The 25,163-nt window shown below is 54.8% G+C and overlaps 11 protein-coding genes across 11 annotated transcripts; 3 read left to right on the plus strand and 8 right to left on the minus strand.

Annotated features, from left to right (window-relative positions):
• Positions 1-2: 2 nt before the first annotated feature.
• On the minus strand, positions 3-1,790 carry WHR41_01973 (uncharacterized protein). The gene is made up of 2 exons (XM_069370579.1): positions 1,584-1,790; positions 3-1,526 (listed from the first exon to the last, which is right to left on the minus strand). Exons 1-2 carry the CDS (start codon positions 1,644-1,646, stop codon positions 384-386), a joined length of 1,206 nt encoding a protein of 401 aa, XP_069232236.1. The 5' UTR covers positions 1,647-1,790; the 3' UTR covers positions 3-383.
• A 549-nt stretch (positions 1,791-2,339) lies between these two features.
• Positions 2,340-9,329, minus strand: WHR41_01974 (uncharacterized protein; the record flags this gene model as incomplete). The annotated part of the gene is made up of 2 exons (XM_069370580.1): positions 2,340-8,251; positions 8,315-9,329. 2 exons carry the CDS (start codon positions 9,327-9,329, stop codon positions 2,340-2,342), a joined length of 6,927 nt encoding a protein of 2,308 aa, XP_069232239.1.
• Positions 9,330-10,051: 722 nt separating this feature from the next.
• On the plus strand, positions 10,052-11,270 carry sec11 (Signal peptidase complex catalytic subunit sec11). The gene is made up of 2 exons (XM_069370581.1): positions 10,052-10,661; positions 10,722-11,270. The coding sequence occupies exons 1-2, from the start codon at positions 10,366-10,368 to the stop codon at positions 10,948-10,950; spliced, it is 525 nt and encodes a 174-aa protein (XP_069232238.1). The 5' UTR covers positions 10,052-10,365; the 3' UTR covers positions 10,951-11,270.
• On the minus strand, positions 10,931-12,020 carry WHR41_01976 (uncharacterized protein). Its single transcript, XM_069370582.1, has 4 exons — positions 11,584-12,020; positions 11,420-11,516; positions 11,258-11,367; positions 10,931-11,193 (listed from the first exon to the last, which is right to left on the minus strand). Exons 1-4 carry the CDS (start codon positions 11,863-11,865, stop codon positions 11,056-11,058), a joined length of 627 nt encoding a protein of 208 aa, XP_069232241.1. The 5' UTR covers positions 11,866-12,020; the 3' UTR covers positions 10,931-11,055.
• A 216-nt stretch (positions 12,021-12,236) lies between these two features.
• On the plus strand, positions 12,237-12,854 carry WHR41_01977 (uncharacterized protein; the record flags this gene model as incomplete). The annotated part of the gene is made up of 1 exon (XM_069370583.1): positions 12,237-12,854. The coding sequence occupies one exon, from the start codon at positions 12,237-12,239 to the stop codon at positions 12,852-12,854; it is 618 nt and encodes a 205-aa protein (XP_069232240.1).
• Positions 12,849-14,574, minus strand: WHR41_01978 (uncharacterized protein; the record flags this gene model as incomplete). The annotated part of the gene is made up of 2 exons (XM_069370584.1): positions 12,849-14,305; positions 14,361-14,574. The coding sequence occupies 2 exons, from the start codon at positions 14,572-14,574 to the stop codon at positions 13,005-13,007; spliced, it is 1,515 nt and encodes a 504-aa protein (XP_069232233.1). The 3' UTR covers positions 12,849-13,004.
• A 661-nt stretch (positions 14,575-15,235) lies between these two features.
• WHR41_01979 (uncharacterized protein) lies at positions 15,236-15,838 on the minus strand (the record flags this gene model as incomplete). The annotated part of the gene is made up of 1 exon (XM_069370585.1): positions 15,236-15,838. The coding sequence occupies one exon, from the start codon at positions 15,836-15,838 to the stop codon at positions 15,236-15,238; it is 603 nt and encodes a 200-aa protein (XP_069232232.1).
• Positions 15,839-16,517: 679 nt separating this feature from the next.
• WHR41_01980 (uncharacterized protein) lies at positions 16,518-17,561 on the plus strand (the record flags this gene model as incomplete). The annotated part of the gene is made up of 1 exon (XM_069370586.1): positions 16,518-17,561. The coding sequence occupies one exon, from the start codon at positions 16,518-16,520 to the stop codon at positions 17,559-17,561; it is 1,044 nt and encodes a 347-aa protein (XP_069232508.1).
• An 88-nt stretch (positions 17,562-17,649) lies between these two features.
• On the minus strand, positions 17,650-19,449 carry WHR41_01981 (uncharacterized protein). The gene is made up of 4 exons (XM_069370587.1): positions 19,137-19,449; positions 19,025-19,073; positions 18,517-18,964; positions 17,650-18,457 (listed from the first exon to the last, which is right to left on the minus strand). Exons 1-4 carry the CDS (start codon positions 19,199-19,201, stop codon positions 17,979-17,981), a joined length of 1,041 nt encoding a protein of 346 aa, XP_069232509.1. The 5' UTR covers positions 19,202-19,449; the 3' UTR covers positions 17,650-17,978.
• A 415-nt stretch (positions 19,450-19,864) lies between these two features.
• Positions 19,865-21,930, minus strand: WHR41_01982 (uncharacterized protein). Its single transcript, XM_069370588.1, has 4 exons — positions 21,374-21,930; positions 21,027-21,303; positions 20,881-20,970; positions 19,865-20,829 (listed from the first exon to the last, which is right to left on the minus strand). The coding sequence occupies exons 1-4, from the start codon at positions 21,891-21,893 to the stop codon at positions 20,130-20,132; spliced, it is 1,587 nt and encodes a 528-aa protein (XP_069232510.1). The 5' UTR covers positions 21,894-21,930; the 3' UTR covers positions 19,865-20,129.
• A 1,078-nt stretch (positions 21,931-23,008) lies between these two features.
• On the minus strand, positions 23,009-25,160 carry WHR41_01983 (uncharacterized protein). The gene is made up of 2 exons (XM_069370589.1): positions 23,555-25,160; positions 23,009-23,492 (listed from the first exon to the last, which is right to left on the minus strand). Exons 1-2 carry the CDS (start codon positions 24,942-24,944, stop codon positions 23,161-23,163), a joined length of 1,722 nt encoding a protein of 573 aa, XP_069232511.1. The 5' UTR covers positions 24,945-25,160; the 3' UTR covers positions 23,009-23,160.
• Positions 25,161-25,163: the final 3 nt, after the last annotated feature.

The following is a 25,163-nucleotide window of genomic DNA, read 5'->3' on the forward strand; positions in this document are numbered from 1 at the left end:
GCTACGAGATGAGACGGTCGACTGCATTATTAGTTCTTGAGCTGGGCCTTCTTGCTCGTGTCTTTTTTTCTCTTTTCTACTGTTCATTTAGCGTCGCGGGCGTTTAATTTTTTATAGGTTGTAGGCTATATCCATGGCTCTGTTTTGCTGCCAGCCCTTCCATGCAAGCGACATAAGGATAGTTCCTATACCAATGCCAGTTCGTATCTGACTCCTGCCTCATGCATGCCGTTATCACACAACGTTCTTGTCGATCAAGCTTCTTGTCTTGGCCTGTACGACATCATGGTCGCAACTCATGAAAATCTCCAGGACAGACAACCCTCAACCAACGGAATCCCTCCATTCCGCAGGAGAATACAAGTCACCATTCACCAACCCACTTACCGCCCCTCCTTCAGCAACTTCTCGCTCAGCGCCGAAAAAGGCGGCTTGGCCGCGCTCGCCTTCTCCTGATCAAACACCCACGCGCCATTCGTCTGATCAATCTCCAGACTCCCATACGGTACCTCCTTGACCAAGCGCTCAAAAGTCGGCAGGGACTTAGCGCGCGTGAAAAAGCGGCGCTCCCACTCCTTGCCCTCGGCCGCCTCCTGCTTGCGCATGGCGCGCTGCGACTCCTCGATGATGCTCTTCTCGGCGCTGGTGGTGTTCATGTCGCCCTTCTGGATGGCGGCGGCGACCTTGCGCCAGGCGCGGCGGCTCTCGAGCGGGTCCTGGTCGTCGACGGGCGCGACCTGCAGCTCGGTCTTGGGCTCGGTCTTGGCGTTGTAGGACTCGACGGTCTCCTTTTTGGCGTTCTTGATCACGAACTTGTCCGTCCACGAGCCCTCGGCGGTGTACAGCACGTCGCTCTTGCTCTTCTCCTTGCCGTGCGGGAAGACGCTGGCCGCGAGTGTGTTCTTCGCGCCGGACACCCAGCCCTTGCCGCTGTAGTCGATGCGGCTGGTGTAGCCGGAGGAGCCGACGATGTAGCTGCTCTTGTTGAGCTCGACGTAGGGGCTGCCAGTGATGAGGCCCTCGATGTGCAGGCTGGGCAGGGTGATGAGGTAGTCTTCGTCGTAGGCGTCGAGGTGCAGGACGGCGTGGCCGACCTGGCGCACGTTGATAGTGCGGGAGAAGGAGGCCTTCTGGGCGTTGTAGCCCTGCAGGCGCACGCCGTGCTTCTCGTTCCAGATGCTGTAGGCGGTCACGGGCGGGTGGTGGGAGACTTGCTCGCTGACGAGCTGCGTGACTCCCACGTCGTCGTCCCATCGGCCGAGAAAGAGCTCGCCCAAGAAGGGGTTGAGGGGTTTCTTCTCGCTGCCCAGCTTTTCGTTGCGCGAGGCGTATTGCTGCTTCAGTGTGCTAAGGAACCACTTGAGAACGAGCATGGCGCGCTTCTGAGGGTCCGGTTCGGCGGCGGGTGCGACTAGGAGGCGGGGCATCTCAGCCCAGTAGGCGCTGAACTCGGTGAGGGAAGTTGTGGAGAGGATGAAGGCGGGTGCGGTCATTGATGAGAGGTCGCCATTGAACGAGGCGATCGACTGCAGACACGGTCAATGATTGGGGACACATGACTAGCAATGAACAGGGGTGCATACCTTGAGGAAAGAGGACCAGGAGCCCTTTGCCTGGGGCGGGACAGCGGCTCCCTCTTCGGCCATGGCTGTGGAAAGTGTACGGTGGAAGGAGGAGGTGGATCTAGAGAGGCGGCAGAGGGGTGTAGGTTGGCGTGGATGTACTGAAGGAAGTGATTGCGGGTGTGCTGGGGATCGTGAAGGGTGCGATGGGGGTGACAAGTTGGTTTCGGGCGCCGTAAGGGTCTGGGCAATAACATGAAGTGGGACGACAACTTCCTGCCCCGCGTGTGTCGGTTGGCCCGACGTCAAGACGTCATGAGGCTTTCGCTGCCAACAATGCCTGCGCACATCAACCACCAGTCACACGACTTCAGACAGGGCCTTTGCGATTTTCGAGGATTCACAGGCTATAGTCGCGGAATGTAGTAGAACCAAAGTCTCGTCGAATTATGCACTATTTTACACACACAGTACGCTAATCGTAGGATCACGTGAACCCCAGAGCAGAAAGTAGAGAGAACAAACCAACGCCGTCCAATGCTCTCCGGCTGCCATCATACAAACAAAGTCGACTGAGCCCCTGCCGTTCCCACGCTAGGGGACGGGCAACGCCTTCGCTTGACATTTTTGGAATCCGCCCGCCAGCCCATTCCCGTCCAAATCGATTACTCTCGTCCCCTTGAAGTAATAACATGAAAAAAGATCGTGATATGTCAAGCGCCTGTTGTCGAACGCCGACTTTCAGGCCCTGTAGCCTGGGTGCTAGCCTCGAGCGCTCTAGGAAGCAGAGCGCATCGGGCTGTTATGCGGCATGCGCTCCTGGTGCTGCACGAGCGTCATGAGCATGTTCTCGACCTGCGGATGCGCCTTGATCCACGAGAAGTTCCAGATGTCGTAGGCCGGGTTCTTGATCAGCTCGAGCATGGTGACCAGAAGACCCCACGGATGCGGGCGCGCCATGCTGAGCCTGTTGACGAAGACGTTCATAAGCGACTGGCGAACGTCCTCGGACTCGATGGAGAACATGTGCACCAGAGCGGTAGAGAAGTACTGCGTGTGGCCGTTGACGTAGCGCAGCTGGTTTGTCAGAGCGCACAGGAGGAGGAAGCGCACTTCGGGCCTGGCATCCTTAAGGATGCGCTCAAGGAACTTGGCTGCAGGGGCCGCGGCCGAGAAGACCGTCGAAGTAGCAATCGCGCGAACGCCAACGTGGAGGATGAGGACATTGACGAGAAGTGCGTCAATGTTCGCGTTCGGCTGCTCGAATGCCGCAAGAATAGCGTCGACCTCATCGAGAGACCCATTGAGTGCCTTCTCCACAGACTGGAAAATGCCAGCGTCCTTAAGGATTTTCTCATGGTCCGTATGGACCGGCGGCGCTTGCCTGACTTGCTCAAGCCTGTTAATCTTCAAGCCACGCTCGAACGGATCCGGCTGCTCGGCAACAACGGCGTGCGTGGCGGCACTGTTAATCAAGTTGTGCAGCTGCGAGATGCGCTCGGGGATCATGGCGTTCAGGACGGCGTGGTTCTCGATGAGGAACTCAGGGTAGTCGCGGTGGAGCATCAACATCAGCCTGCAGATACCCGGGTAGAACTCCCTAAGAGTTCCACTGCCCTCACCTTCGGCGGATGCAAGAGTGAAGAACTTGAAGAGGGCACCGAAGAGCTTAAGAAGAGTCTCCCAGCCTCCGGATGTACGGCCTTGGGGTTGAATCATGGCCGGGAGGAACAGTCTGTGGGTGATCAAGGTGAGCCAGCCGAAAGAGAAACCCTCGAAGATGCTGGGTTGGATCGTGTAGAACGCCGTGCCAAAGGTCTGCAGGATCTCCTTGTGCACCTCCGCGCCGACCTGCTCTCTGAAAGCATGCATCTCACAAAGAAGAGCTGAGAACAGGCGGAAGTAGACGCGGCTCGGGAAGCGCTCGCCCCGCTTGTAGTACTGGTCCTGGAATACCAGCAGAATCAAGCGCATGATGGCGTTGAAGAATCTCGCCGGAGGAGCGTGATCGCCCGATTGCGAGCTCTGATACGCGACCATAACGGCGATCAGACGCGCAAAAGCATCGGTCTGGATGTGGGAGTTGTCGATGGTAGCGAAAGGCATCGACGAGGCACGCTCGAACGCAGCGATCGACATCTCCAGGCAAGAGCGGAAGAAGTGGGAGGCCTCATCCGTACCATTGAGAATGTGCTTCTGGTGCAGCTGCTGAACGAAAGCGATCTGTGCCCTCTCCGGAGCGTGCTTGCGCTGCAGATGGATCCACTCCTCGAAGATGTATTCGAACTGATCCTGCTTGTCAGAGCCAGGCGGGCTGGGCATGCCATTCGGCTGATCAGACGGGAACTGCAGCTTTGAGATGATCTGACGGCCAAGGTTGTTGTCCGGCTCCTCGCTAAGCCATTGGCTGAGTGCCTCGTAGCACTGGGTGAAGTCCGAGCGGAAGGCGTTGACAGGGCTGTCACCGAGGATGACCTCCGCGATCAGGTCGTTGAGGAAAGGCAGTGCTACCTCTCTGCGCTGTCTCATGGCCTTGGCTGCCAACATGTCTATCTGCTCAACATCCATGAGGTGCTCAGTCATCATGGCGACAGTCACAGGCGTGTTAAAGACCTTGTCATCCTCCAGTGTAGCCAAGAAAGAGGTGACTCCACGAAGAGCGTTGTTGCTAAGCTTGCACAAGGACCACAACAGACGGACAAGCACCTCAATCTCCAGACGTTTCTGAGAGTCAGTGTACACGCGCATGAGGGTCTCTTGACCTGCAGCGAGTGCAAGCTGCTCCCTCTGGACGGCGCCGTCAATCAGAGCGATAAGCTCCTCAAAGATACGGCGCACAGCGGAAGTATCGGCAATGTCAGAGATGTGGTCTTCACTTGCATCTCTGCATGCCTGTTGAAGGCTCTCCAAGAGGCCGCGAATGGTCTGGCCGATGTTCTGCGCCTCAGCGAAGCCATTAACTTGCTGTTGGCTGCCAGGAACCTGCATCTGCATACGCTGCTGTTGCGGTGTAGCGCGTGGCATGGCCGGCACCTCAGCAGGAGTAGGCATGCTAGGCAGGTAGTTTTCGTTGAGCACATCGCCAATTTGGCGCGTAGCATCGGCAACACCAGGAGTGGCCTGCGAGGATGGTGCGAGACGGGCTTGACGGCCAAAGTTCTCGTAGATGGCGAGCTGCTGCCTGTTGAGACCACCAAGCTCCTGACTGAACGGGGCAGGAATCAACTGAGACCACCTGGTCAGCGGCGGGTTGTTAAACGGCTCGTTTGGCCTCTGCTCATTGTGTTGCTTGCGCAGCTCGACAGCCTGCTGCAGCTGAGCATCAGACTCTGAGAGGGAGTGCTCCTCCGCAGCTTGCTCGACCAGGCTGCACACCGTGTCAATGTTGTCGTTGACAAACATCAGGATTTGGCCTTCCGGAAGTTGACCGGGTAGGTTGTTGGAAGCGAGGATGCGGATGTTGTTCATGATGCTCATCCTCAGCGGTTCCTTGCAGGTGACCAAAGCAAGGCTGCCTGACAGACTCTTGACCATGGTGTGCGCACCATTTCTCATCTTCTCGACATCGCTCTCGGCCGCAAAGTCCTTCTGGATCAGCTCCGCAGTAGAGATGGCAGCAATAGTGACCGAACGCTCAACCACGGGTGCGATGATCTCATAGATGGCTTGTTGAGCAGCCTGGACGAAGATGCTGCGCAGCTGGGGTTGCGTGACGTTGCCAACCGCAGTGGGGATCTGGAGCATGTTGCCCAAGTCGGGAAGTGCCTGGATGACGGCCTCCGGCGTGAAGCGCTCGCTGGCAGCACGCTTGGAAAGACCCATCAAATGCATGTCACCGAAGCCATCAGGGCCGCCCTCAGGCACATACTGCTGGAGCATGTTGTTCTCGTGCAGCATCGGTCGAGATCGAATAACATCAAGAGGCTCAAGTTTGTTGACGTCGATGTTGAGCTCCTTACACAAAACCTCGATCTCGAATTTCTGGTTCAGCTTCAATTCCATGAAATGGTACAGCTCGGCAAGGAAGCCAAGCAACTCCATGAGCCACGGGTTGGGCGGCTGGAAAATCTTCGACTTCGCGGCGTGCACCAAGACTTTGCAAGTGAAAGGAATCGCGATGATCAGCCTCTGAGTGTCATTGGCCTCGAGAAGGAGATCCTTGAAGGAGATGTTGCGATGCAAGATCGGCTGGTTGCGTGCCAGGGTCAGTGATCCTAGCCATCCAGCCAAGTTCTTGAGGCTTGTACGTTCTTGAGGTGAGTCCATGGTGCTCTGGGCGTTGAGCATCTTCGCGCAGCTGATGTATGTCTCCCGGAGGACCTCAGCCCAGAGATACTTCTGGTTGAAATTGTCGAGGAGCTGCAGGTACAAAGTCTGGTAGTTGGGTTGCGACTTCGCGAGTTCCTCAACAAGGTAGCGAGCAAACCACTGGTGGTGCCTGTCTTCGAGCGCATTCTCAAGATCTTTGAACTTCTCCTCCAAGTTTCGCTTAGACATGTTGTTGAGGACGAAGATCACCTTGTCAGATACCTCTTCATCCGGCGTTTCATAGATGTCGGGCCTGATGGGGGCATCGATGTTGATGCTGTTGAAAGGGGGCGTCGGGGAGTCGACGGGGAACTCCTCATCGAGGGCGCCATTCGTGATGCCGTTGGCACCGTCACCGTTGAGACTGACGTTCTCCTGGCGAAGCTCTGCCAGCACTTTCTCTGCAGCTGGCACAACCTGAGTGTTCCGCAGGTTAGGAATATGCAGAATACGTTCGGCAAGTTGCGGCCAATCCTTGAGGCGATCAGTGAAGTGCAGCATCGCTTGCATGCCAAACTTCCACATGGAATCCTCGGAGCCGTAGATAGAGACTGCCTCGAAGACCATGTACAAGGCAACTTGCATGCTGAACCCAAACAAGACTTCGTACTTGATCAGACCGCCAAAGAGCACGGCAGTCGTGGCAAGAGCCTCGTTGGGGTATTCACCGAAGCAGTTGTACTCATCGAAGAGCCCGTGAATCATACTTGCGAAGAGGTCCTGATCCGCTGGGTTCTCCGAGGTCTTGAGCTGCTTCAACTGATCGATAACGTCGTTTGCATCGACATCTCCACCGTACATCCGCTTGTACTGTTCCTCCATCTGGGTGCCGGCCTCCTCAGGAAGACTATTTCCGCGTTCACCGTTGGCAGCGATGATCATGTCCCGTCTCCCATCCTCGCCATAGTTAACCAGACGGGGATAGACCTGGAGGGCTTGCCTGAGCAGCGGAACAAAGTCGTCCTCCGGGATGGCATCGTTGATCATCAGAAGCAGCTTGTGGGCCGTCTTCAGCTGTAGTTGCGGGCTTGCCGGTTGCAACCGATCTCTCTGCACGATAGCCTCGCCTTCCATCTTGCTTCTAACAAAATCGACGATTGCTCGTGCGAAAGGTTGGATGCCCATGGCGCTCACATGTTGTTGTGCAAAATCGTCGAGGTCGCAGGTTCCTTTGCTGTGAGCGTACGTGGCCAATTCCAGCACGAAGCTGCTTTGAATAGTGAGCAGAGCTTCTAGCCAACCATGCTCCACTGCGTGCTCGTAAATTATGCCGATCAAGTTGTTCTCTTGCTGATAAAATTCGACCATGCGTCCGGCCACCCAAATCTTGTCGTTGCGCCATAATGCATGCATGACAAAATCGTAGTTCTCGTGTTGCTTCAGCAGGAATGGGAAGAAAAGTTGCTTGAGCGCCTGATCCTGCAGAGCACCCCACGGCTTTGGCACTGCAGCAGCCGCACATACGAAGACGGTCATGTTCGGGTTGATCAAGGTTTCAGGGATTCCAAGCATCTGAGCTCCGTTATAGGTTTCCTGAGACTGGAAAATCATGGTGAAGAGAGCTTCTGTCGCATCCATAGAGACCAGAGGGTGCTTGACGGCCTTCTCGGCAAAGGTCCGAACGCTCTCAGATTCGTCCTGGAAATCCTCCAACAAAAAGGCTCGGCGCAGATTCGGGATCTGCGAGACATCCAGCTCCTCGGGCGTCGTTGAAAGGAAAGCAACTACGAAGCTGAGCTGAGTTTCGGGAATGCTCCATGCGCCGCCCCAAAGTCCCTGAATGTCAAAGTTGGAGTATTCGCGAGCAAGAGGAAGGAGTGCCCGGTAGAGGACCAAGAATTGCGCCTTTGTCACGTTGAGCTTGGGGATGTCAAATCCTTGGACAACATCGGCCCAGTCGATCTTAGCTCCAGCGCGGTGCTGCCTGAGAGCTTGCACAAAGACGCTCGCATCGTAGGCCTGTCCGTTCTCGGCGATAGCCATGAGCAGAAGGGTCATAGCAATGGGTCTGTACGCGATATCCTGTGTCCCTACACCGGCGAGAACTTCTTTGCAGGCTTCCAGGCTGGAGGTGCATCGGGGTCCAGCACGCTGTACATGACGGGCCAGGCGGCCATCCTGAGAGTCCAATAGCTCCATGAGGGTGATGGTAGACTGCACAATAGGAGGCGGCCTCTGCTTAAGCTCACTGTATCTCCCAAGCGTCGCGAACTTCAAGTTCTCCCTTTGCTCTTCACCCCAGCTTCTAGGTGGATCTTGAACCATGCGGTCGATGATTGTTGCGATAACTTCATCTGAGACGTTCAGTTGCGACGCGGCGCCTTGCTTCAGCGCGAGGACTTGGAGGAAGTTGGAGAAGTTGCTGTTGAAAACGTTGTCGGCTAGGATAAGATTAAGATGTCAGTGCGCGCTTTCAATAAGTCAAACAGTGATTGGTGCCTCACCCTTCGATCTGAGGTCTGCTTTTGAGACTCTTCTGCAGGCAAGCGCGAGGGTGACGCGTGCGATTGGATCTAGTCTGAAGTGATCCATAAGCGCATACAGATCGAAATCTCGGAAGAGGTCGCCTTCGTTGGTGTCCAATACCTCGGCGATTTTGCTCGCTTGCTGCGCTTCTACTGTGATTTTCTGCATCTCCTGTACTAACAGCTGGTAGTTACCAGCAGTGGCAGTGTCTTGCCTGCCACTGCTGGGGAATATGGCGGATGCATTGTTTTGCAACAAACGCCTGAAGAATTGTGGGAACACCTCCATGCCGTTATCCTCCACTAGTCTCTGTATTTTCTCGACCTGTGCTTGCCACTTGGCGCTGTCCCCGTCGTCCTTGATGGTACTGAGGAGGATGTTCAGCTGGGTTACAACCAAGCTGGTGAGCTGTCCCGAGGTGCCGCTAGCGCTGTGAGGGCCAGCAGACGATACGGGTGAGGCTGCTGAAGAGAGTGAGATGGACGGTGAGTGCCGAGCAAATCGAGAAGCGCCTGCACCGAAAGCGCTTGCTTGCGACAAAGATGACACGCTAGCAATGGGCGAGGTGACGCGCGGAGTGCTACTAGACGTGACAGTTCGCGCGCGCGGACCGGTATGCAAGGCTGCAGACGCGTGGTGCTGCGGTTGGCCTGGTGCCGGGATGCCGCCGAACGAGTGAGTCGACGAGCTCGAAGACTGCCGGCTCGCGACTTGTCGGCCGATGAGATTTGCGGATTGGTGAGAGTCGGGGCGGGTGGGCGAGAAGGCAGCCCGTGACGGACTACTCGTCGCGCTGGAGGGGAGCGGCTGGCCTGAGGACGTGGTTGAGATCGGAGCCAGGCCTCGGCGGGTGAATTGACGGGCGGCGGTGGCTTGCCAGGGCTGCTGCTGTGATCTCGTGCTCCGAGCGGTCGAGGAGGAGGGGTGGTTGCTGCTGCTGTCGCTGGTGTCGAAGGATGGATCCTGAGAGGAAGGAGGAGGGCGGCCGCTCATCGATACGGCGCGCACATTGGAGGTGAAGTATGCAGGATGATGGGGGGTTGACGGGAGAGGGAGAGGTACGGCACGTGTTGGGTCGTGCTAAGCTGGCAGTGAGCGTCGTTCTGCTTTAGACGTTGCGCGGAGGGCTCGAGGTTCGCCGGCTTGCCAAGAAGGCATCTCCTAAACTTTACTCGGCCAGCGACCGACTTTCGCTCACGCCCAATGCGTCATATGCAGGCAGGGACGACGCTCGCGAATAAATAATGATCAAGGCTCATAGGACTCGTGAGGGTGAAAATGGACGATTTGAGATGCTTGAAATAAGGCATAAATCACTCGTTATCAATGCTACCCAAGCGGAGTTCAACCGCATTCGTTGCTCCACGCTCACATGTGACAAGCTGAGCGATGAATGTCAATCGCTTCACATGCCAAAACCCACTGCATAAAGGAGCTTGTCGTGCTCGGTGGGAGCATTAGGCGAATTTCGCTGATCAGCGTGCGAGCTGTATTCCCGTGCTTTTGGTACATGCTGGCTCTCTATACGTGGTCGTGAGGCGCGCACAATCCGAGTACCTCTCAAGTCGATCATTTCCATCAAGTTTGAGTGTCTGAGGTGTGCTTGTGACATTGATTTGCTCAGGCGCATGTATACTGGAGAGACAATCATAGCATTTTCGGGATACAGAACTCCACCTTCTTGACTGTCGACCGAACACATTGGGTATCAAATCGATGCTCCTGATCACCTCTTGTTCATAATCTTACCCGCCGTGTCTCAAAGCTTGTGCTGCCTCCACCGCGTCCGAGCTTGCGCTGCTTCAGGGCGCCCTCCACCTCGAACTTTGGAGCTTCGCCGGACACCTGGCAGCTTCAAGCACGTGCACCAGGCCGACAACGACGCCTACGGACGGCATTGCTTGCACACTCGGATGCAGGCTACAAACGAAGAATCCACGATCATTCAGCACACTCTTTCATTCGCAAGCGAAGTCAGCGAATCACGAAGCTCCGCAATCCGCGTACACATAACAACACAACTTCCACAATGCTCAGCGCAATCGCCGGCCTGCAACCCAGGCAGCTTGCCGCCCAGGTCCTGAACTTCGCACTCGTCCTATCAACGGCATTCATGTTATGGAAGGGTCTTTCAGTAGCAACAGACTCCTCTTCGCCGATTGTGGTGGTGCTTTCGGGCAGCATGGAGCCGGCGTTCCAGCGCGGAGACTTGCTATTCTTGTGGAACAGAGGCGCGGAGACTCAGGTCGGAGAGGTCGTGGTGTATAACGTGCGAGGGAAGGACATCCCAATCGTTCACAGAGTCATTAGGAAGTTCGGCGGAGGGTAAGTGGATATATTGTCAGGTCAAAGGGTGGACGGGCTGCTGACGATAGCGTACTATAGGAGCGCGCCATTGCAGTTACTGACGAAGGGCGACAACAATGCGGCGGACGACACCGAACTCTACGCTCGTGGCCAGAATTTCCTCGACCGCGAGAAGGACGTGGTTGGTAGCGTCTTGGGCTACGTGCCTTTTGTCGGTTACGTGACGATCCTCCTGAGCGAGTATCCTTGGCTCAAGACAGCCATGCTGGGTTTCATGGCTCTCACAGTGGTTCTGCAGCGAGAATAGATGGGCAATATGTTACTGGTTGAAATAGCAAGGAGTCAGGCGCAATTGAAGCGAAGTCCGAGCGACTCGCTGTAGGCTTTGACAGGATCAGCCTACTAAAGATATTTATTTACTCGCCTGCTGCAGTCTCGCTCTGACACTCATGAGTGCTTCTCCGAGCCGGTTCTCACCCCACTTGCTTCGATTCTCAAGTGCATTCGCAGCCGCGAACCCAATGCCCCAGATGCGGTCTGTGGGCGAGGCCTACAAAATCGGACCGTGAGCTTCGTGATAATTAACGCGATCGATGGCTCCTGGTTAGACTCACCTCAACTAGCTCGCGGTCGCCCGTGTCAAGCAGCAATTGTGCTAGTTCCGGACGGCCTTTGGTCTTTGTGAACTTGTGCCAGTTGCCCTCTTCTACGACGCGGCTCTTGTCTGTCGGCATTATCAGCATAACATTCCCTATGGAAAAGTATTGACGACTTACGCTCGTCCCATTTTGGACGCGAGAACCCCTTCGCCTTTCTTCCAAGCGCTTGGTGTTCGGCCGGTATGCTCGTCTGCATCATTTGCTTTGCAATTTCCTATCAACCTCGTCAGTCCCATCACCCGTGTCCTTGTGACTATAGCCACCAGTCATCGCAAACATACCTCGTCACCGAACAACTTGGCCTTCTGTATCATCATCCACATTTCCGTGCTCAGATACGTGACGCCATCTACCTCGAACGTCGAGTCGTACCACTGAGACATGAAACCGTAGGGTTCTTCGAACTCGCGCCAGAAGAATACAGGACCGAGCGATGCATCGCCGCTGATCGTTGGGGTGGTCATAGTTGCTGTTTCTATTGTTCTAGTATTTCTAGTCGTGGTCGGGAAAGTTGGAGCCTGTGAACGAAGTAGCGAGGTGTGGAGTCGCAGTCGTGAGATCATCACCGGTGGCCTTAATGGTGTAGTTCACTATCTCGCAGATTGATCGCACTTCTAGGCTCTGTCCGACTCGCGAGCTGTTGACTCATCCCTCTAAATGCAGCTTCTGTCTTTAGGCACCCCTGGTTGAACATGCCGATGAAGCCTCTCTGTTTCACAGGACATCATTCCATCAGTTAGCTCCCCTCGTTTTGGGCGGCTTCTGTCGGCAAACCAGATTTGGCTCCAGCCGCTCTCAAAGAGGCAATCACCGTACACTCTGCAGGACTTGGCTAAAGCGACCTGTCATCGTCAAATCAACTATATAATCACAGTGACCGTTTCGCAAGAAAGAGTATCAAATTCTGATAACAAACAAAACAATCTCAATCAAAATGTCCCTCCACTACGAAGCAATCAACGCGCCCCAATCCACCGTCCCATCGGACACCACCCAACCCTTCACAATCCCCACCCCACCAAAGACAGACATATGGCGCCGCACCACCCGCGGCGACATGGAATTCAACGCCCCCGGCGTCGGCGCCCGCATCCCCGTATCAGCCTTCAAATCCCTCGCCGCGACCGTCTCCGGGCCCTGGAAGACGCAGTTCGACCAAGGCGGGATCCTGATCGCTTTCCCGCCCAGCCCGGGGGCGGACTTGCACGGCTCGCAGTGGATCAAAGCCGGGATCGAGTTCTTCAACGGCGAGCCGAAGCTGGGCGTCGTGGGCACTGATCGGTTTTCGGACTGGAGTCTGTGTCCGATGTTTGAGGAGGGTGGCAGGGCTTCGTTTGTGGCGGAGAGGGAGGGTGATACGATTTGGGTGTATGTTTTTGTGAAAGGGAAGAAGGAGCCGTTGAGGGAGGTCAAGTGGGCGGATCTTGAGGGGAGGGCGGAGGGTGCTGAGATGTGGGTTGGGGTGTATGGGGCTAAGCCTACGCCGGAGGAGGGCGATGCGAAGGCTGGTATTGATGTTGCGTTTGAGAGCTTCAAGATTGAGACGTGCTAGAGAATGCTACGCTGTTCGAATTCACGACAGATTTGTACTGAGCGATGGTAAGTAGAAGATTAGGTACATGCCAATGAAGCCACTCGATGTTAAGTTCTGTAATTTCGCGACTCCGAGCTGGGTATCTCACACCCTTCCAGGCATGATCATTCAAGACCAGTCGCCTGACAACTCGATGCTCTTGCCTTCCGCCTCGCGCGCCAGAACTTCCTCCATTGTCCAAGCAGCTGGTACATAGCCTGGAGGGATGTTGGTATTTTCAAAGCTAGTACCGTCAACAATACTAGCGGCAGCTTTGGCGTAGTTGGCCACAGCGTATACCTCTGGATCATGCTGGAAGAGCCACTTGGGGACCCTCGACTGGACTTTCGAGACATCGACGGGTCCCTTGGAGAAATCAGTCTTGTGCATGCGCTCCGCGTTTGCCCAACCGAGGCGTTGTCCGCAGGAGACGCGGTCAAAGCGGAGTAGATTGTGCGTTTTGATGGCTGTGGGGATATTGTCTTTGCCGCCCTGCTTCAGGCATTCGGCAATGGTCACAGCATCTTCGATCGCTTGAGTGGCCCCGTTGCCTGATGTCGGGAGAAATGAGTGAGCGGCGTCACCAATTTGGAGAACCCTCGCTACCGGTGAATGCCAGACAGGTTGAGGGTTGCGAAAGATCAAAGGCCAGTGAACGATGTGGCCAGGCGGTGTTGCTTCGACCATGGCTTTGAGTGGCTCACCCCAGCCTGGTGTCTCGTCCAAGATACTGAGAACATCTTCGCTACTCACCGTCTGATGCCAGGATTCCTTCGTGCTTTGCTCGCCCTTCTCGTGGTATGTGATGCCCCACACCATCTGATCGTTCTTGCCCTCCCTGTCAATGTAGCAGAGAGCGACTAGATGCGTATCTGGGCCGAGCCAGGTTTGGGTGATTGGAAATCTGCCGTCCTTTGGTCCAAAGTATTCTTTGATCAGAGGGTTCGCCATGGCAAGGTGCAGCGGGTAAGCGCTGCGAAACACACTTCGGCCAGATCGAGTTCCTTTATTGCCGTTCGGCATCACGAGTTGCTGTGAGCTTGAGTTCAACCCATCTGCAGCCAGTACAACATCCGCTTCAGTTCGCTCGCCTTGGTCGGTAGACACACCAGCAACTCCGCGTTCTGCATCCTCGAAGTATTCAACGACTCGCTTTCCGAAAAGAACTTCAATGTTGAACTTTTCGACCTGGCGCCAGAGCATAGTGTGCCAAAGCACGCGCATCTGCATGACCATGGGGACGTTCTTCGGATCGATGCCGGCCTTGGCCCACATGACGGCGAAAGGCTTCGCTTCGCCAATGGCCTCACCAGTGTGTCTTCGGTACTGCAGGAAAGCGTTGTGGACCGAGATGCGGTCCAACTCCTTCACCATTTCAGGGTAGTTATTCACGAAGCGTCTACCACTTAGACCAATGGTAAACATGTCGCCTGTGTTCGTGTCATCAGCACAAGGTAGCCTCAAGCTCATCCTGTATGGACTTACCACCAGCAACCGCAGATTCAGAACGCTCCCATATTCGAACGGAATGACCCTTTCGATGACACTCAAGGGCAGCCGTGAGACCTCCAACACCTGCACCAATGATCAAAACATTGATGCCCGAGGGCGGGTCACACTGGACGTCGTGCTCCAAGCCAAGGCCATTTCCGATGTCTTCAAGCGTATTGTGATCGATAGACTCATTGAAATTTGCCATCACGAGCACTTGACTAGTGTCGTATCTCAAGTGACAAGCTGATTCGCACGGGTCTTAAAGGGTAGCAACGTGATGAAGCTGGAATGATTGGGGATGTACGCCTGGGGGCATCTGGATATAAGTGCATACTGTCGACTGGCCTCAGGGTTACAGAAGACCTTCATATAATTGGTACTGACTCAACGTCGGCATTAATCGGTCAAAATGTCCCGTCAGGCTGTGAAGATGCCAACTCACGTGGCGTCCACAATCAGGGATGAGCCGACCGAATACGAGCTGTCAGGTACCAGGTCTAATGATTGGCAGTCACAGCGAACATACTATGTGACTTGTCGTGACTATCACATCGGCGTCGGCGATTTCGGCGCCGAGCGATGTAAGACGCGACGTTGGCTTGCAGCTTTGCGAGCTGACGCCCCATTTGGCAGTCGTCTAGCTTCACGCTGCGGTTGACACTCTTGAAACGGTCATGTACATATGGGGTCCTGCCGGACCATTGCTCCCGAGTGTCCAGACGGTGTCGCCAGTACCATGCAGCTTTGACAAGCTCCACCCTCATGCACCGGCAGTGTGTTCCGGCTGTAAGTACTACATATGCGGCTGTCCAGCTCGCAGCAATCTCCGTTGGAGCCTGTCGAATATACCGTGATCAAGATTTGCATCATTCCGCAGAGCCTTCCTCGGCGTTCTTTTCGGGTGCCTTAGGAGCGAAGAACATGTCCTTGTAGTAGCGCGCCTCGGCGATGCTCTCCAGGATATCCGCCTTTGCCTCGTGCTTTCCAGCCTTCTGCGGGCTTGCTTTCAAGACATCAATCGGAGCCCAGCGCTTCGCTGCCTCTTTGATCGCGCTCACGTCCAATATACGGTGGTGCAAGTATGACACCACCTTCCTCCATGGCTCTTGGCGCAAGAATCTCTGGTCCGCGTGCACAGTATTCCCGGCCAGAAGTGCCTTTTTTCTCTCGGGAACATGTGACTGTATGTATGCGAGCAATTCGTCTGCTGCTTGTTCCGCGGTTGTCGTGGAGTCAAGGCAGGCTTGCGTGAGGCCAGAATCGCCGTGGTGAGCAGTGCACCATTCGCCCATTTGGTCTAGTTGCTCTTTCGAGTGGTGTACCACTGCTTCGTAGCCATCATCTAGTATGTTGAGCTCGTAGTCGGTGATGAAGCACGCAAGCGACATGATCGTATCTTTGCTGGTATCCAGCCCCGTCATTTCGCAGTCTATCCAGACGAGCGGATGTTTAGAGCGAGATTCAGGCATATTGGCGAGGTAATGGTAAAAGAGAGGTAAAAGTCGCTTCGAGGGCGAATGTAATTGGCAGCAGGTACAGTGAGCAATGATCTTCCCGAGCTTTCAAAATCACGACGCGACTGTAGCGCGTGCGTTCTGGCGTGTGAGCGTCATGGCCACAGTTTCGAAAATGGCCGACCTCAGCTTAACAAAACTCGCCAATACGTCGAGATCGATGACATGCCTCCTTGCTCATGCCGAGTTTGGCTACGCTGACGATACGGCTGATACAGAACACGATGTTAAGACATCTTAATATGGACCTCCAATCTTAATACCCTGACACTCAAGATGCAGCGACTTCATCACTTTTCAGTCCTCAAAGCCGAATTTCAACGGCTGAACGCAAGCGCATTAGATCTGTAGAGTAATGCATAACACGTGTTTATCGATCCTCCGTGTCACGCAAAGTTGGCGTGCGATTGTGTCGCCAGTGATCTGGATCACAGGCAACGCCAAGGGAAGTCTACGGCCGGAAGAAGCACGACAACGTCAACATTCTTGACTATTTGAAACCTTCTGTACGCACGCTTCTTTAGGCGCTTGCCTATCTACAGAAAACAAGGCCGAAACACTCAACATAAAAGCTGTAGGCAAGCCTGTGAACTTCCCTCTCTGTACGACTATATCTATGATACAATTCGGTGCAATGTCAACTCTCATTTCACACGCGCTCAAATCAATACGTCTCGCTCGAGACTCCCTTGTCTCGGTATTCTATTTGATGGTCGCCGGCCTTCTACCCGCCCTCAAAATCGAAATAGCAGATCTCACAGGCAAAACCGCAATCGTAACGGGCGCGAACTCAGGAATCGGCTACTCTCTTGCCCTCTCGCTGGCAAAACGTGACGCGACCGTCTACCTCGCTTGCCGTAGCACCTCCAAAGCCGAACAAGCCGCAGCACAGATCATCGAAGCCTGCGGCGAAAGCAGCTCGAAGCGCGTCCGCGTCTTCTCTCTCGACACATCCTCCCTCGACTCCGTCCGCGCCTTCGCCGCCGCCTGGGGCTCCCAACCCATCGACATCCTCATCCACAATGCCGGTATCGCAAGCACCTCTGCCGACAACCGTACCACCGCCGAAGGCCTGGGAACAATCTACGCAACCAACTTCCTCGGCTCCTTCCTCCTCACCTCACTCCTCGAACCAAACCTCTCGCTCAACGCCCGCGTGATCTTGACCTCCAGCACAGGCCAGTACTCCGCCGCGCCTCGCCGGCTCTTCACCATGCCCCGCCTCGCACCCGCACCGTCCAAACGCGACGGCAGCAAGAGCCAGCCCTCCGACTCCGCGCTCTACGCTGACACGAAATTCATGCAAGTCGCGTTCGCCTCGCTCCTGCAGCAGCGCTTCGACGCGGCTCCCAACAACCGCAGGCTCGCGCACGCTTTCACGCCCGGGTACACTTTCACGCCCATTTTCGAAAAGACGACCAGCCTGCCAGGGATCGTGGATCCGCTGTATCTGGTTCTGAAAGCTTGCACGGCGCTGTCTTTGCCCGTTGAGCAGGGCGCGGCGACAGGGTTGTGGCTTGCGACGACTGAGGATCCCGAAGTGATTGGAAATGGTTCGGGAGGTAGGTACTGGGATCGGTGCGTGAGGCGCTCGACTGCGGTGGATGCTTTGCCTGAGGGTGTGCTTGAGAGGATGTGGCATCTGTGGGAGGTTGATGCCGGGGCGAAGTGGCTTTAAGTCTCTGCGAGGCTGTTAATAGATCTTGGCTCCGATCGCTGCGGGTTCTGAGTCAGCTGCTGATTTCTTGTGAGAAGTGGTCGCAAGATAGGAAGTCGAAACTCTGTTTTGACGGGTATCTCCTCTACACTTCCACCGGTCAGCGAAGCCAAAGCTGCGACCCAACGATCCATCAAGGCTGCCGCAAATAAAAGCAATTTAAAAAGAAAACACATGACTATATGCACGCTATGCACCGTCCCTTTTTGTCAGATCCCTATCTCATGACCTCGTAGTAAACTCCGGTGACGCCGAGGAAGCAAAAGCGCTCAAGACGTGTCTTTACGGAATTGATTTCGTCCGTCTCTGAAGGCGTCGAGCAGCTAATAGAATAACATCTCATGTCGAAGAACGTATCATGGGCGCGTGGCCGCGCGTTTAGCACATCTTGTACTCGCAGTGACCGTTGGCAGTGCGGCCCTGGTCATCAGTCGCGGTCTCGTAATCAATCGCGATGTCGAGGTCGCGGCGGTTGTCCTGGTTGGGCTTGCAAGTGAGCTGGCCCTTGACCTGCTCGCCAGCCTCGACGGTGAGGACGTCCTTGAGGTAGAAGACGGTCTGCTTCCAGTGGGTGTACTTGGTGTGAGGACCGGTGGAGAAGCGCACAGGCTTGTGGCAGGCAGAGAACTCGATGTCGAACCACGCGATCATGGCGTGGATGTAGTCGGTGCGGCGCACGGGGAGGGAGAAGGGGAGCTTGAACGCGAGGTCGGCGACGGTGACAGTGTACAGGTCGAGCGTGATGACAGCGGCAGGGTCAGTGACGACGGCCTTGAGCTCGACAGTGTCGACGAGGGGCTCGGTGAGAGCGGTGTACTTCAGAGGGCTGTAGTCGAAGCCCCAGACGTTGTCCCAGACTGTGAGAATTATAAGTCAGCAGGTGTCCTCGCCCGACAGAATCTTGGTGGAAACGTACAGCCAATCTTGTCCTCCTTGTAGTCACCGTCCTCAATACCAGCCATGAAGATGGTGGCCTTGTCGGGGAAGATCAGACCCTGGCCGTCCTTGCGGAGATAGCGGTCACGGGCCCACAGGACGGTGTCGAGCATGCTCTCGTAGAGAAGGAAGTATCCCATCCACTCGGAAATGATGATGTCGACCTCGGGGAAAGGCAGCTCAACCTCCTCCATCTTGCCCTGCAGCAGAGTGATCTTGTCCGACAGACCGTTGACCTCAACAATCTCCTTGGCCTTGACGATAATGGTCGACATGTCGACACCGATAACGTGCTTCGCGCCAGCCTTGGCGGCGAACATGCTGAGAATGGAGGTACCACAGCCAACGTCGAGGACGACCTTGTCCTTGAAGAGATGGCGGTTGTTGTAGATGGCGTCGCGGTAACTCTTAGTGCGGACCTCATCTTTCTGCGGGTGTTGTCAGGCTGCATTACTTCAACTGAAAAGTAAATTGCCGTGCCGACTTACCAGCATCTCCTCGTGGATACCGTGGTGGTTGTAGCTGTTGAAGTAGTGGCTGCGCAACACTTTGTCAACTCCAGCTCTTTAACAAGCTCATAGCTCCTCGAATGCGACGTACACTTCGCTGTGAGGCATATCGGGGCCAGCCTTGAGGCCGGGCTGATCGTTGGCGGCGTTGGCCATTATGGGCGGTGTTGGGGGTGGTGGTTGGAAGAGGGGTCGGAGGTGCTGAGGTGGAAGTGGGATGTGGGATGCGACAGAAGAGCAGCGGGGCGAGGAAGAGTCGGATGTTTATTCGACGTTTCTTTTCGGTGGTCTAATCCTACTGCACGGCAAAATCAAAGTTCGCTAGCCCAGCAGAGAACGTCCACCAGGGTCCGCCAGAGCCGCGGCCACACGTGGGCCGTAACTCAAAGCCCGCCCGCTGGATAGGGTACTGGAAATAAATCGGAAAAAATATAACTAGATTGCTCCGTACCGTGTGTTCGGTGACGGTCCCGAAGGAAGGAATCGAGTCATGGCATGGAATGCAAAAGCTAGACCGCCTGGACAGGCTGCAGGATTGTTGAGCGAATCATATCAAATCAGCCTCACAGCCTTGATGGGCGGTTAAAACGAAGATGTTACACTGCTCTTGTGACCGTCACTTCATTGTTTTCATTACTCCAGACGGTTGAAAGCTCTTCATGTGTTCGTCACCCGCCAAATAATGGCTACCTATGCGCGGTGCATAATAATGAAGTTCACCAAAAACTTGTGGATCTGCTTTGAGGACAATAGATATAATAGAGTGCCACGGTCACGTGCATCCGCTTGAAAGGAACCTCGAACTCGAGCAGTCGCGGATTTTCTCGGCTTCTCTGAAGGGAATGGTTTCTCAATACGATTTCAGGATGGGTCTCTCTGCACCGAAGTGAAATGATCACTTGAACTTGCGCGTGCCTGTGTAATCTCACCCTCATGAATTGGGAACTAACGTCGCAAGCCAACAGTTGCAACTGATGACCGACCTGAGTCGACGCTATCTCATAAAAGCCACCGCGCCATTGCAATGCCGCTCAACAACACGACGTGAACATCTGCCACACACCTGGTCCCTCGGTCGAGTCTGTCAGGTCCGCCTTGCACTGTTGCACAGTTTGTTCCACGAAGCTTTCAAGTCACTCGCGTCCTCTATGCTGGCAAACTGCAGGCGGTAATCCCCATGCCTCGTGCGAGGTAACGCATATCTTGACTGGAAGTAGAACGGCTCAGGCTTCGGCCTATTCATCGTGATAAGAGAGCTGCCGGGATCGCAGCCGAAGATTTCCTCGTCGCCATCCCGCGCGTATTTCGTCAAGAACACAGTCCAAATCGGCACTTCGTCTTTCGAGCTTCTGAACGCTCTGGCTTCGAGTCTGACTACGCCCGACCCCCGACATTCAAGAAGGCGCAGTGCATGCAGCATGTGGTCGCCGGCGCGAATGAGGCCCCCGTAGTGCTCCTCCTCGTCCATGTTGCTGGGATCCTCGATGAGGGGACCACGAGTCTCGCGAGGGTCTTGGCGTTTGAGAGCGACGAATGTTGAGTAGAAGAGGGCAAGCCTCTCGAAGTACATGAATTTGAGATACGCCCAAGGCCGGTAGGAGCCATCGCTTCTGGCACCGCATAGGTGAATTACGGAGTAGCGGCGGATTGCTATAAGACTGTCGAGCGGCAAGGAGTACAGTGTTACGCGGTTCCTGGAAATTGTCTCGCTGAAGAGAAGGCGAGCACGGTTGTCAGAGGGGCGGTGATAAAAGGTGACCTCGTCTTTGGTGTCCACGAAGGTCCTACATTGGTCAGTGGGAGGACGATGAAACCCCGTGAAAGTTGCGACATACAGTGCTGTCAAAGGACGGAAGCCACGCAGGGCCAACAAGTGCCTTGCATCTGGTTGAGGGGTGCCCATGCAGCGAGTCTCAATGTCACCTCTGCATAAACTATTAGCGTACGGCCATGCAATGAGTTGGTGCAGAGTTCGGCGTACATCTGGTAAGCCCCTCGAAATGATGTGCGCACGCCAGATTGCTCGAGTTGCCCATTGAATATGTTTTCGGCCCAATGGCTCGGTGGGAAGCCATAGCTAGATGGTTGGCTGGAGTATGCGGTGGGAGAAGAATTCACGGTAAATGTTGGCGAGTCTAGGGGAGGCTCGGGTGCCCAAGGAAGCTCATCGTCGTCGTCAAAATCGCTGAAGTCGGATGGGGTGTGACGACTTGAACGAGATGATGGCCGCATGATCGTTGGTCTCGGATTGCTAGTGACTAAACAATACATGTCAACAGAACTTCATCAAAGGATAAAAAACACGCTCTGGAGTGGATCAGTACTCACCTGGCTCTGTAGCGTGGAGTGATCCACCGCCGAACCTAGTATCCTCTTGCGCCCTGAGCAGGTTCTCTATCCTGGCCCGTTGGTGCGGTAGGTCTTCGCGCTCTTGGCCTTTGAGCTGATTCGAAACATCGTGCACAAAGAATTGATAACGGTGCAATCTCTCTAACAAATCCATACCTTCCTGCACTTTCATCCTATTGTCCAAGTCACCCCATATCATCCCTTGAGTTTCAGGAGGCCGATTGACCATGGACCACATTATCTCGAAGGTGTGTCTGATGCTAGAGCACACCATCTGGACGTCATGCCGGATGCGATACAAGCTGTCCTGGTACCGTGCATTACTATAAGTTTCGGCGAGCTGTTGCAGGCTGTTGCTCAGGCTGAAGAGCCTGGCGACCGCTTCTGTGATGCTGGGGCGGAACAATCTGATATGTCGATCACGAGCATCGCGTAGGGCAGAAGCGATTTCTTCGGCAGCAAGGGTTAAACGGCCGATGACCTGTGAGTACGAAGCCATTGCGACACAAGGCGAGGATGAGCTGCATTAGCGCCTGCGACTGCGTGACAACCGGCCAGCGATATGAATTGGTAGAAGCTTGGTACGAGATCTTGGAATGGCGGGTGTGTGCGTTTGGTTTGGCAGTTAATTCTGTGGCCGCAAAGGTCGCACCGAGCTGAGCTGGCGCGAGCTCAAGATATCGTGGCGAACATGTCTGCGGTCACGGCTGACGGTGGCAGCGCGGTCCGGGGCACAGAACGACGGGTTGCAGCTACTGCCAGCGCATCGTTGCCTCCGACCGGTGAAGATAGGCTCTGTCTTGATAGTCGTGGTCCAGGTCCGAGGGTAGTCGGGAATAGGCCTTTGGCGTGATGCAAGGAATTGTCGGCCTATTTTCCGTCTACTGATCGTCAAGATCTTGATATTGATCGCTAATGGACACTGGATCCGGCGGTGATGTTTGCCAGTCAGTGTATGGCCGATTGAACACCAACGACTTTAGCGCTGCAGGCTGGTATGCATGCTACTCTTGCTCTTCGCACAAACGCCATTTTGTAACCTGCCATGTGCAATATTACTTTCACGGACGTCGCGAGTATGAAGAAGAACATAAGGATATCAAGCCTTCGCCCCTAGTAGCCGGCGGCTCTCGACAGACATGACGCTGCATTATTGCGTGCAGCCCGCACGCTTTGGCGTCAGTCTCGGCGTACGCGTCGGCGTGGCAAAGAGAAGTTGAGGCAAATTGGTCGCCTTCGCCCTGCAAGTGGCAGTGACAAGAGAAAAGAGGGTACTTGAGGTGAAGTCAGAGTATCAGGCATCCAAATATACCAAGTACCCTCTCTGCCTGGCGACCAACTGAGGCGCAGCACCAACACCATCCCGAACCTGAGGCACGCGCTTCATCACACGCCAGCTGCAACCAATCACAGTCGGGAACGGCCACCAAAGGCACCCGACCGGTGTTCCAGGAAACGCGATAGGGCGTGGTGTCCACAAGCGACAAGTGAGAAACAAATCGTGTTCCGAACTCATGCCTTCAAGTTCAGGTCTCGAGATCCAATATCTCAATGCATACAGGTGTCTCAGTTTGATCAAGCTGCAACTTCACTTGGTATGGAAAACGTCAAGAGTCCTGACCCGATATTCATCAGATTCATTAAAGCGAAATATTGTCAGCTGCAAACAGAAAGGCTATAAAAGCGCACATTAGTATTACCCCCGTTCCGCATTAGATTCATTTCTCGTCCAAGTCATGTCAGTCTGATCCGAAGAAATCCTCATTCTAGGCTCCGACGTCCTTCTGTGCATCCGAGGCAGCATCCTTCTCCCCCTTCTCCGTATCAGGCAGCGGAACCTGGGCGGGATCAGGCTGGGTGAGAATGTCGTTCCTATCCGCCTCCAATTTGGCATTGCTTTCACGATCATTCTTGACCGCCGAGGCGATCTGTTGAGCCATGTCATCTTCGTCGCCCTCTGTGTCCGAAGCATCAAAGTCGGCGCCTTCACCATCATCGGCAGCTCCGTCTTTGCTGCTGGCTTCAAGCTCTTCCTTCTCGCGGTCGAGTCGGACTTGTTTACCACGCTTGTGGCAGTACCAGAAGACGAACATAAGAACTGTCAGAGAGTTAGCCAGAATTCCTCACTTTCGCGTCAAGACACCAAGAATGAGTACTTACTGAACACTGCAAGACTCATCACCACGTTTGTGGTGCTGACCAGGAAAGGAAAGCGGACTTGGAGGAAGTTGACGATGTTACGCAGAATGCTCGCCACGACACCATTTGAGCTTGTGAGACTCTTCAGGCCTGGAATCCTCCGTTTTTTCTTCTGGCCGTCTTGCGACTCGCTTGCTTCGGCGGTCTGGGCGCTGGCGTCATTTTTGTTCGCGGCTGCCATTCTAGCCTTCATGTCATTTCCTGGCTTTTCACTAGCTGCGGCCATGAGCTCTGGACCGAGAGTCGTGCCCAACTTGGCCGGCAAGCTTTTGACAAGGGTCTGCACGAATGGCGGCATACTGTTGAAGTGCTTTTCTAGGGTCGGACCAGCGTCTTTCATCAGCTTATCCATGTCCTCGTACGCTGTCGGTGCGCCGTTAAGAGTATCTTTGAGAACCTGGGTGAAGCGGTCGTAGTACTTCTGGGACTCGGCAGAGAAGCTGAAGACTCGGTTATTGATGTTGCTCAGGCTGAGATTGTCAAGCAGTACCGAAACCTCCTTCTCCTGCTTTTCTTTAGTCGCCGCTTCGTTGATGCTGCCATCCTCGTTGTACACAGGCTCCGTGCGGAAGTCTTTCCTGTTGGCGAAAGTCCAGTTGCTTGGAATTGACGGCAGAGCAGAGGCGGAGGGGACATAGGTGGAGGCATACTGCGCCCACGACCGAGCTTGGTCCATGGCGTGTGCCGTCCGAGTCCCTCCATGTTGGTCTGCTTGGGTGTCTTCGGTTTGGCCTCCAGTCGCGTTGTCCTTGGATAGTGTCTGGCTCTTGCTCATGTTTGGCAGGTAGGATGCCCATGTGCGCTTCTCGCCTTGATGTGTGCTGTCGTTGTTTGATTGGCGCATTGCTTCATCGTAGTTGAAGCCTTTCGTTGCGGCTTCTGCTTCTTCTTGGCTGGGCAGATCAAACGTCTTGTTCTTCCTTCCCTTCTTCGCCTTTGCCTCTGCACTGCCCTCATCTGGAGTTACTTCCGGTGGATCTGGTACCGCATTGGAATCGCTTTCGGTCGAAGGATTTTCTGTGGACTGATCTTCTGTCTCCTTGACTTCTGGGGCCTTCTCCTCTGGCTGTGTCTCAGGCAACGCGACTTGATCTGGGCTCTTTGCGCCTTCGGCGCTTGCTTCTTCTGTCTCGGGCAGCTGTTTCTCTTGACCATCGTCCGTAATCTGGACGGGTTGCGCGTCTTGCACACCTTCAGGCGCGGCAGCTTCTTGCGACGTTATCTTGGTGAGAAACTTCTCGTCGGCATCGTTCAACACCGGATTGGTGGGGTTGGTCTTCTCGAGGTCTTCTTTGTTCTTCTTCGCCCGAGCGAACGATGGCAACGTAAAGTAAGATGAATAAGACGACATCTTGCCAGCCTTAATTCGCAGAAAAGGAGAGCTTTAGATGTAAGGAAAACAACAAACGGAAGAAAAGGCGACTCAAGCAGGCTTCCATACCACTTATTACACTGGGTCGCTGCCTCGCCGAGATGGAGGGTTATCCAGCTACGTCACATTGCATGTTTGTGGCTGTGACGACGCGGCACGTTGTTGCGATCGGCGAAGTCTGGACTGCGTCGAGCTTGC

Source organism: Cladosporium halotolerans (genome assembly GCF_011745625.1).
Source record: "Cladosporium halotolerans strain TM138-S3 chromosome Unknown Sca5, whole genome shotgun sequence".
NCBI classification, from domain to species: domain Eukaryota; kingdom Fungi; phylum Ascomycota; class Dothideomycetes; order Cladosporiales; family Cladosporiaceae; genus Cladosporium; species Cladosporium halotolerans.

Coding starts and splice junctions, on each gene's coding strand:
- WHR41_01973 (XM_069370579.1), bottom strand. CDS start 1,646: ATGGCCGAAGAGGGAGCCGCTGTCCCGCCCCAGGCAAAGGGCTCCTGG. Junction 1,527..1,583: donor CCTGGTCCTCTTTCCTCAAG/GTATGCACCCCT, acceptor CCGTGTCTGCAG/TCGATCGCCTCGTTCAATGG.
- sec11 (XM_069370581.1), top strand. CDS start 10,366: ATGCTCAGCGCAATCGCCGGCCTGCAACCCAGGCAGCTTGCCGCCCAG. Junction 10,662..10,721: donor ATTAGGAAGTTCGGCGGAGG/GTAAGTGGATAT, acceptor AGCGTACTATAG/GAGCGCGCCATTGCAGTTAC.
- WHR41_01976 (XM_069370582.1), bottom strand. CDS start 11,865: ATGATCTCACGACTGCGACTCCACACCTCGCTACTTCGTTCACAGGCT. Junction 11,517..11,583: donor CCAAGTTGTTCGGTGACGAG/GTATGTTTGCGA, acceptor CGAGGTTGATAG/GAAATTGCAAAGCAAATGAT. Junction 11,194..11,257: donor GCGACCGCGAGCTAGTTGAG/GTGAGTCTAACC, acceptor CCGATTTTGTAG/GCCTCGCCCACAGACCGCAT.
- WHR41_01981 (XM_069370587.1), bottom strand. CDS start 19,201: ATGGCCAACGCCGCCAACGATCAGCCCGGCCTCAAGGCTGGCCCCGAT. Junction 19,074..19,136: donor GATATGCCTCACAGCGAAGT/GTACGTCGCATT, acceptor AGTGTTGCGCAG/CCACTACTTCAACAGCTACA. Junction 18,458..18,516: donor CAAGGAGGACAAGATTGGCT/GTACGTTTCCAC, acceptor TAATTCTCACAG/TCTGGGACAACGTCTGGGGC.
- WHR41_01982 (XM_069370588.1), bottom strand. CDS start 21,893: ATGGCTTCGTACTCACAGGTCATCGGCCGTTTAACCCTTGCTGCCGAA. Junction 21,304..21,373: donor ACTCCACGCTACAGAGCCAG/GTGAGTACTGAT, acceptor TGTATTGTTTAG/TCACTAGCAATCCGAGACCA. Junction 20,830..20,880: donor TTCCGTCCTTTGACAGCACT/GTATGTCGCAAC, acceptor TGACCAATGTAG/GACCTTCGTGGACACCAAAG.
- WHR41_01983 (XM_069370589.1), bottom strand. CDS start 24,944: ATGTCGTCTTATTCATCTTACTTTACGTTGCCATCGTTCGCTCGGGCG. Junction 23,493..23,554: donor GATGAGTCTTGCAGTGTTCA/GTAAGTACTCAT, acceptor ACTCTCTGACAG/TTCTTATGTTCGTCTTCTGG.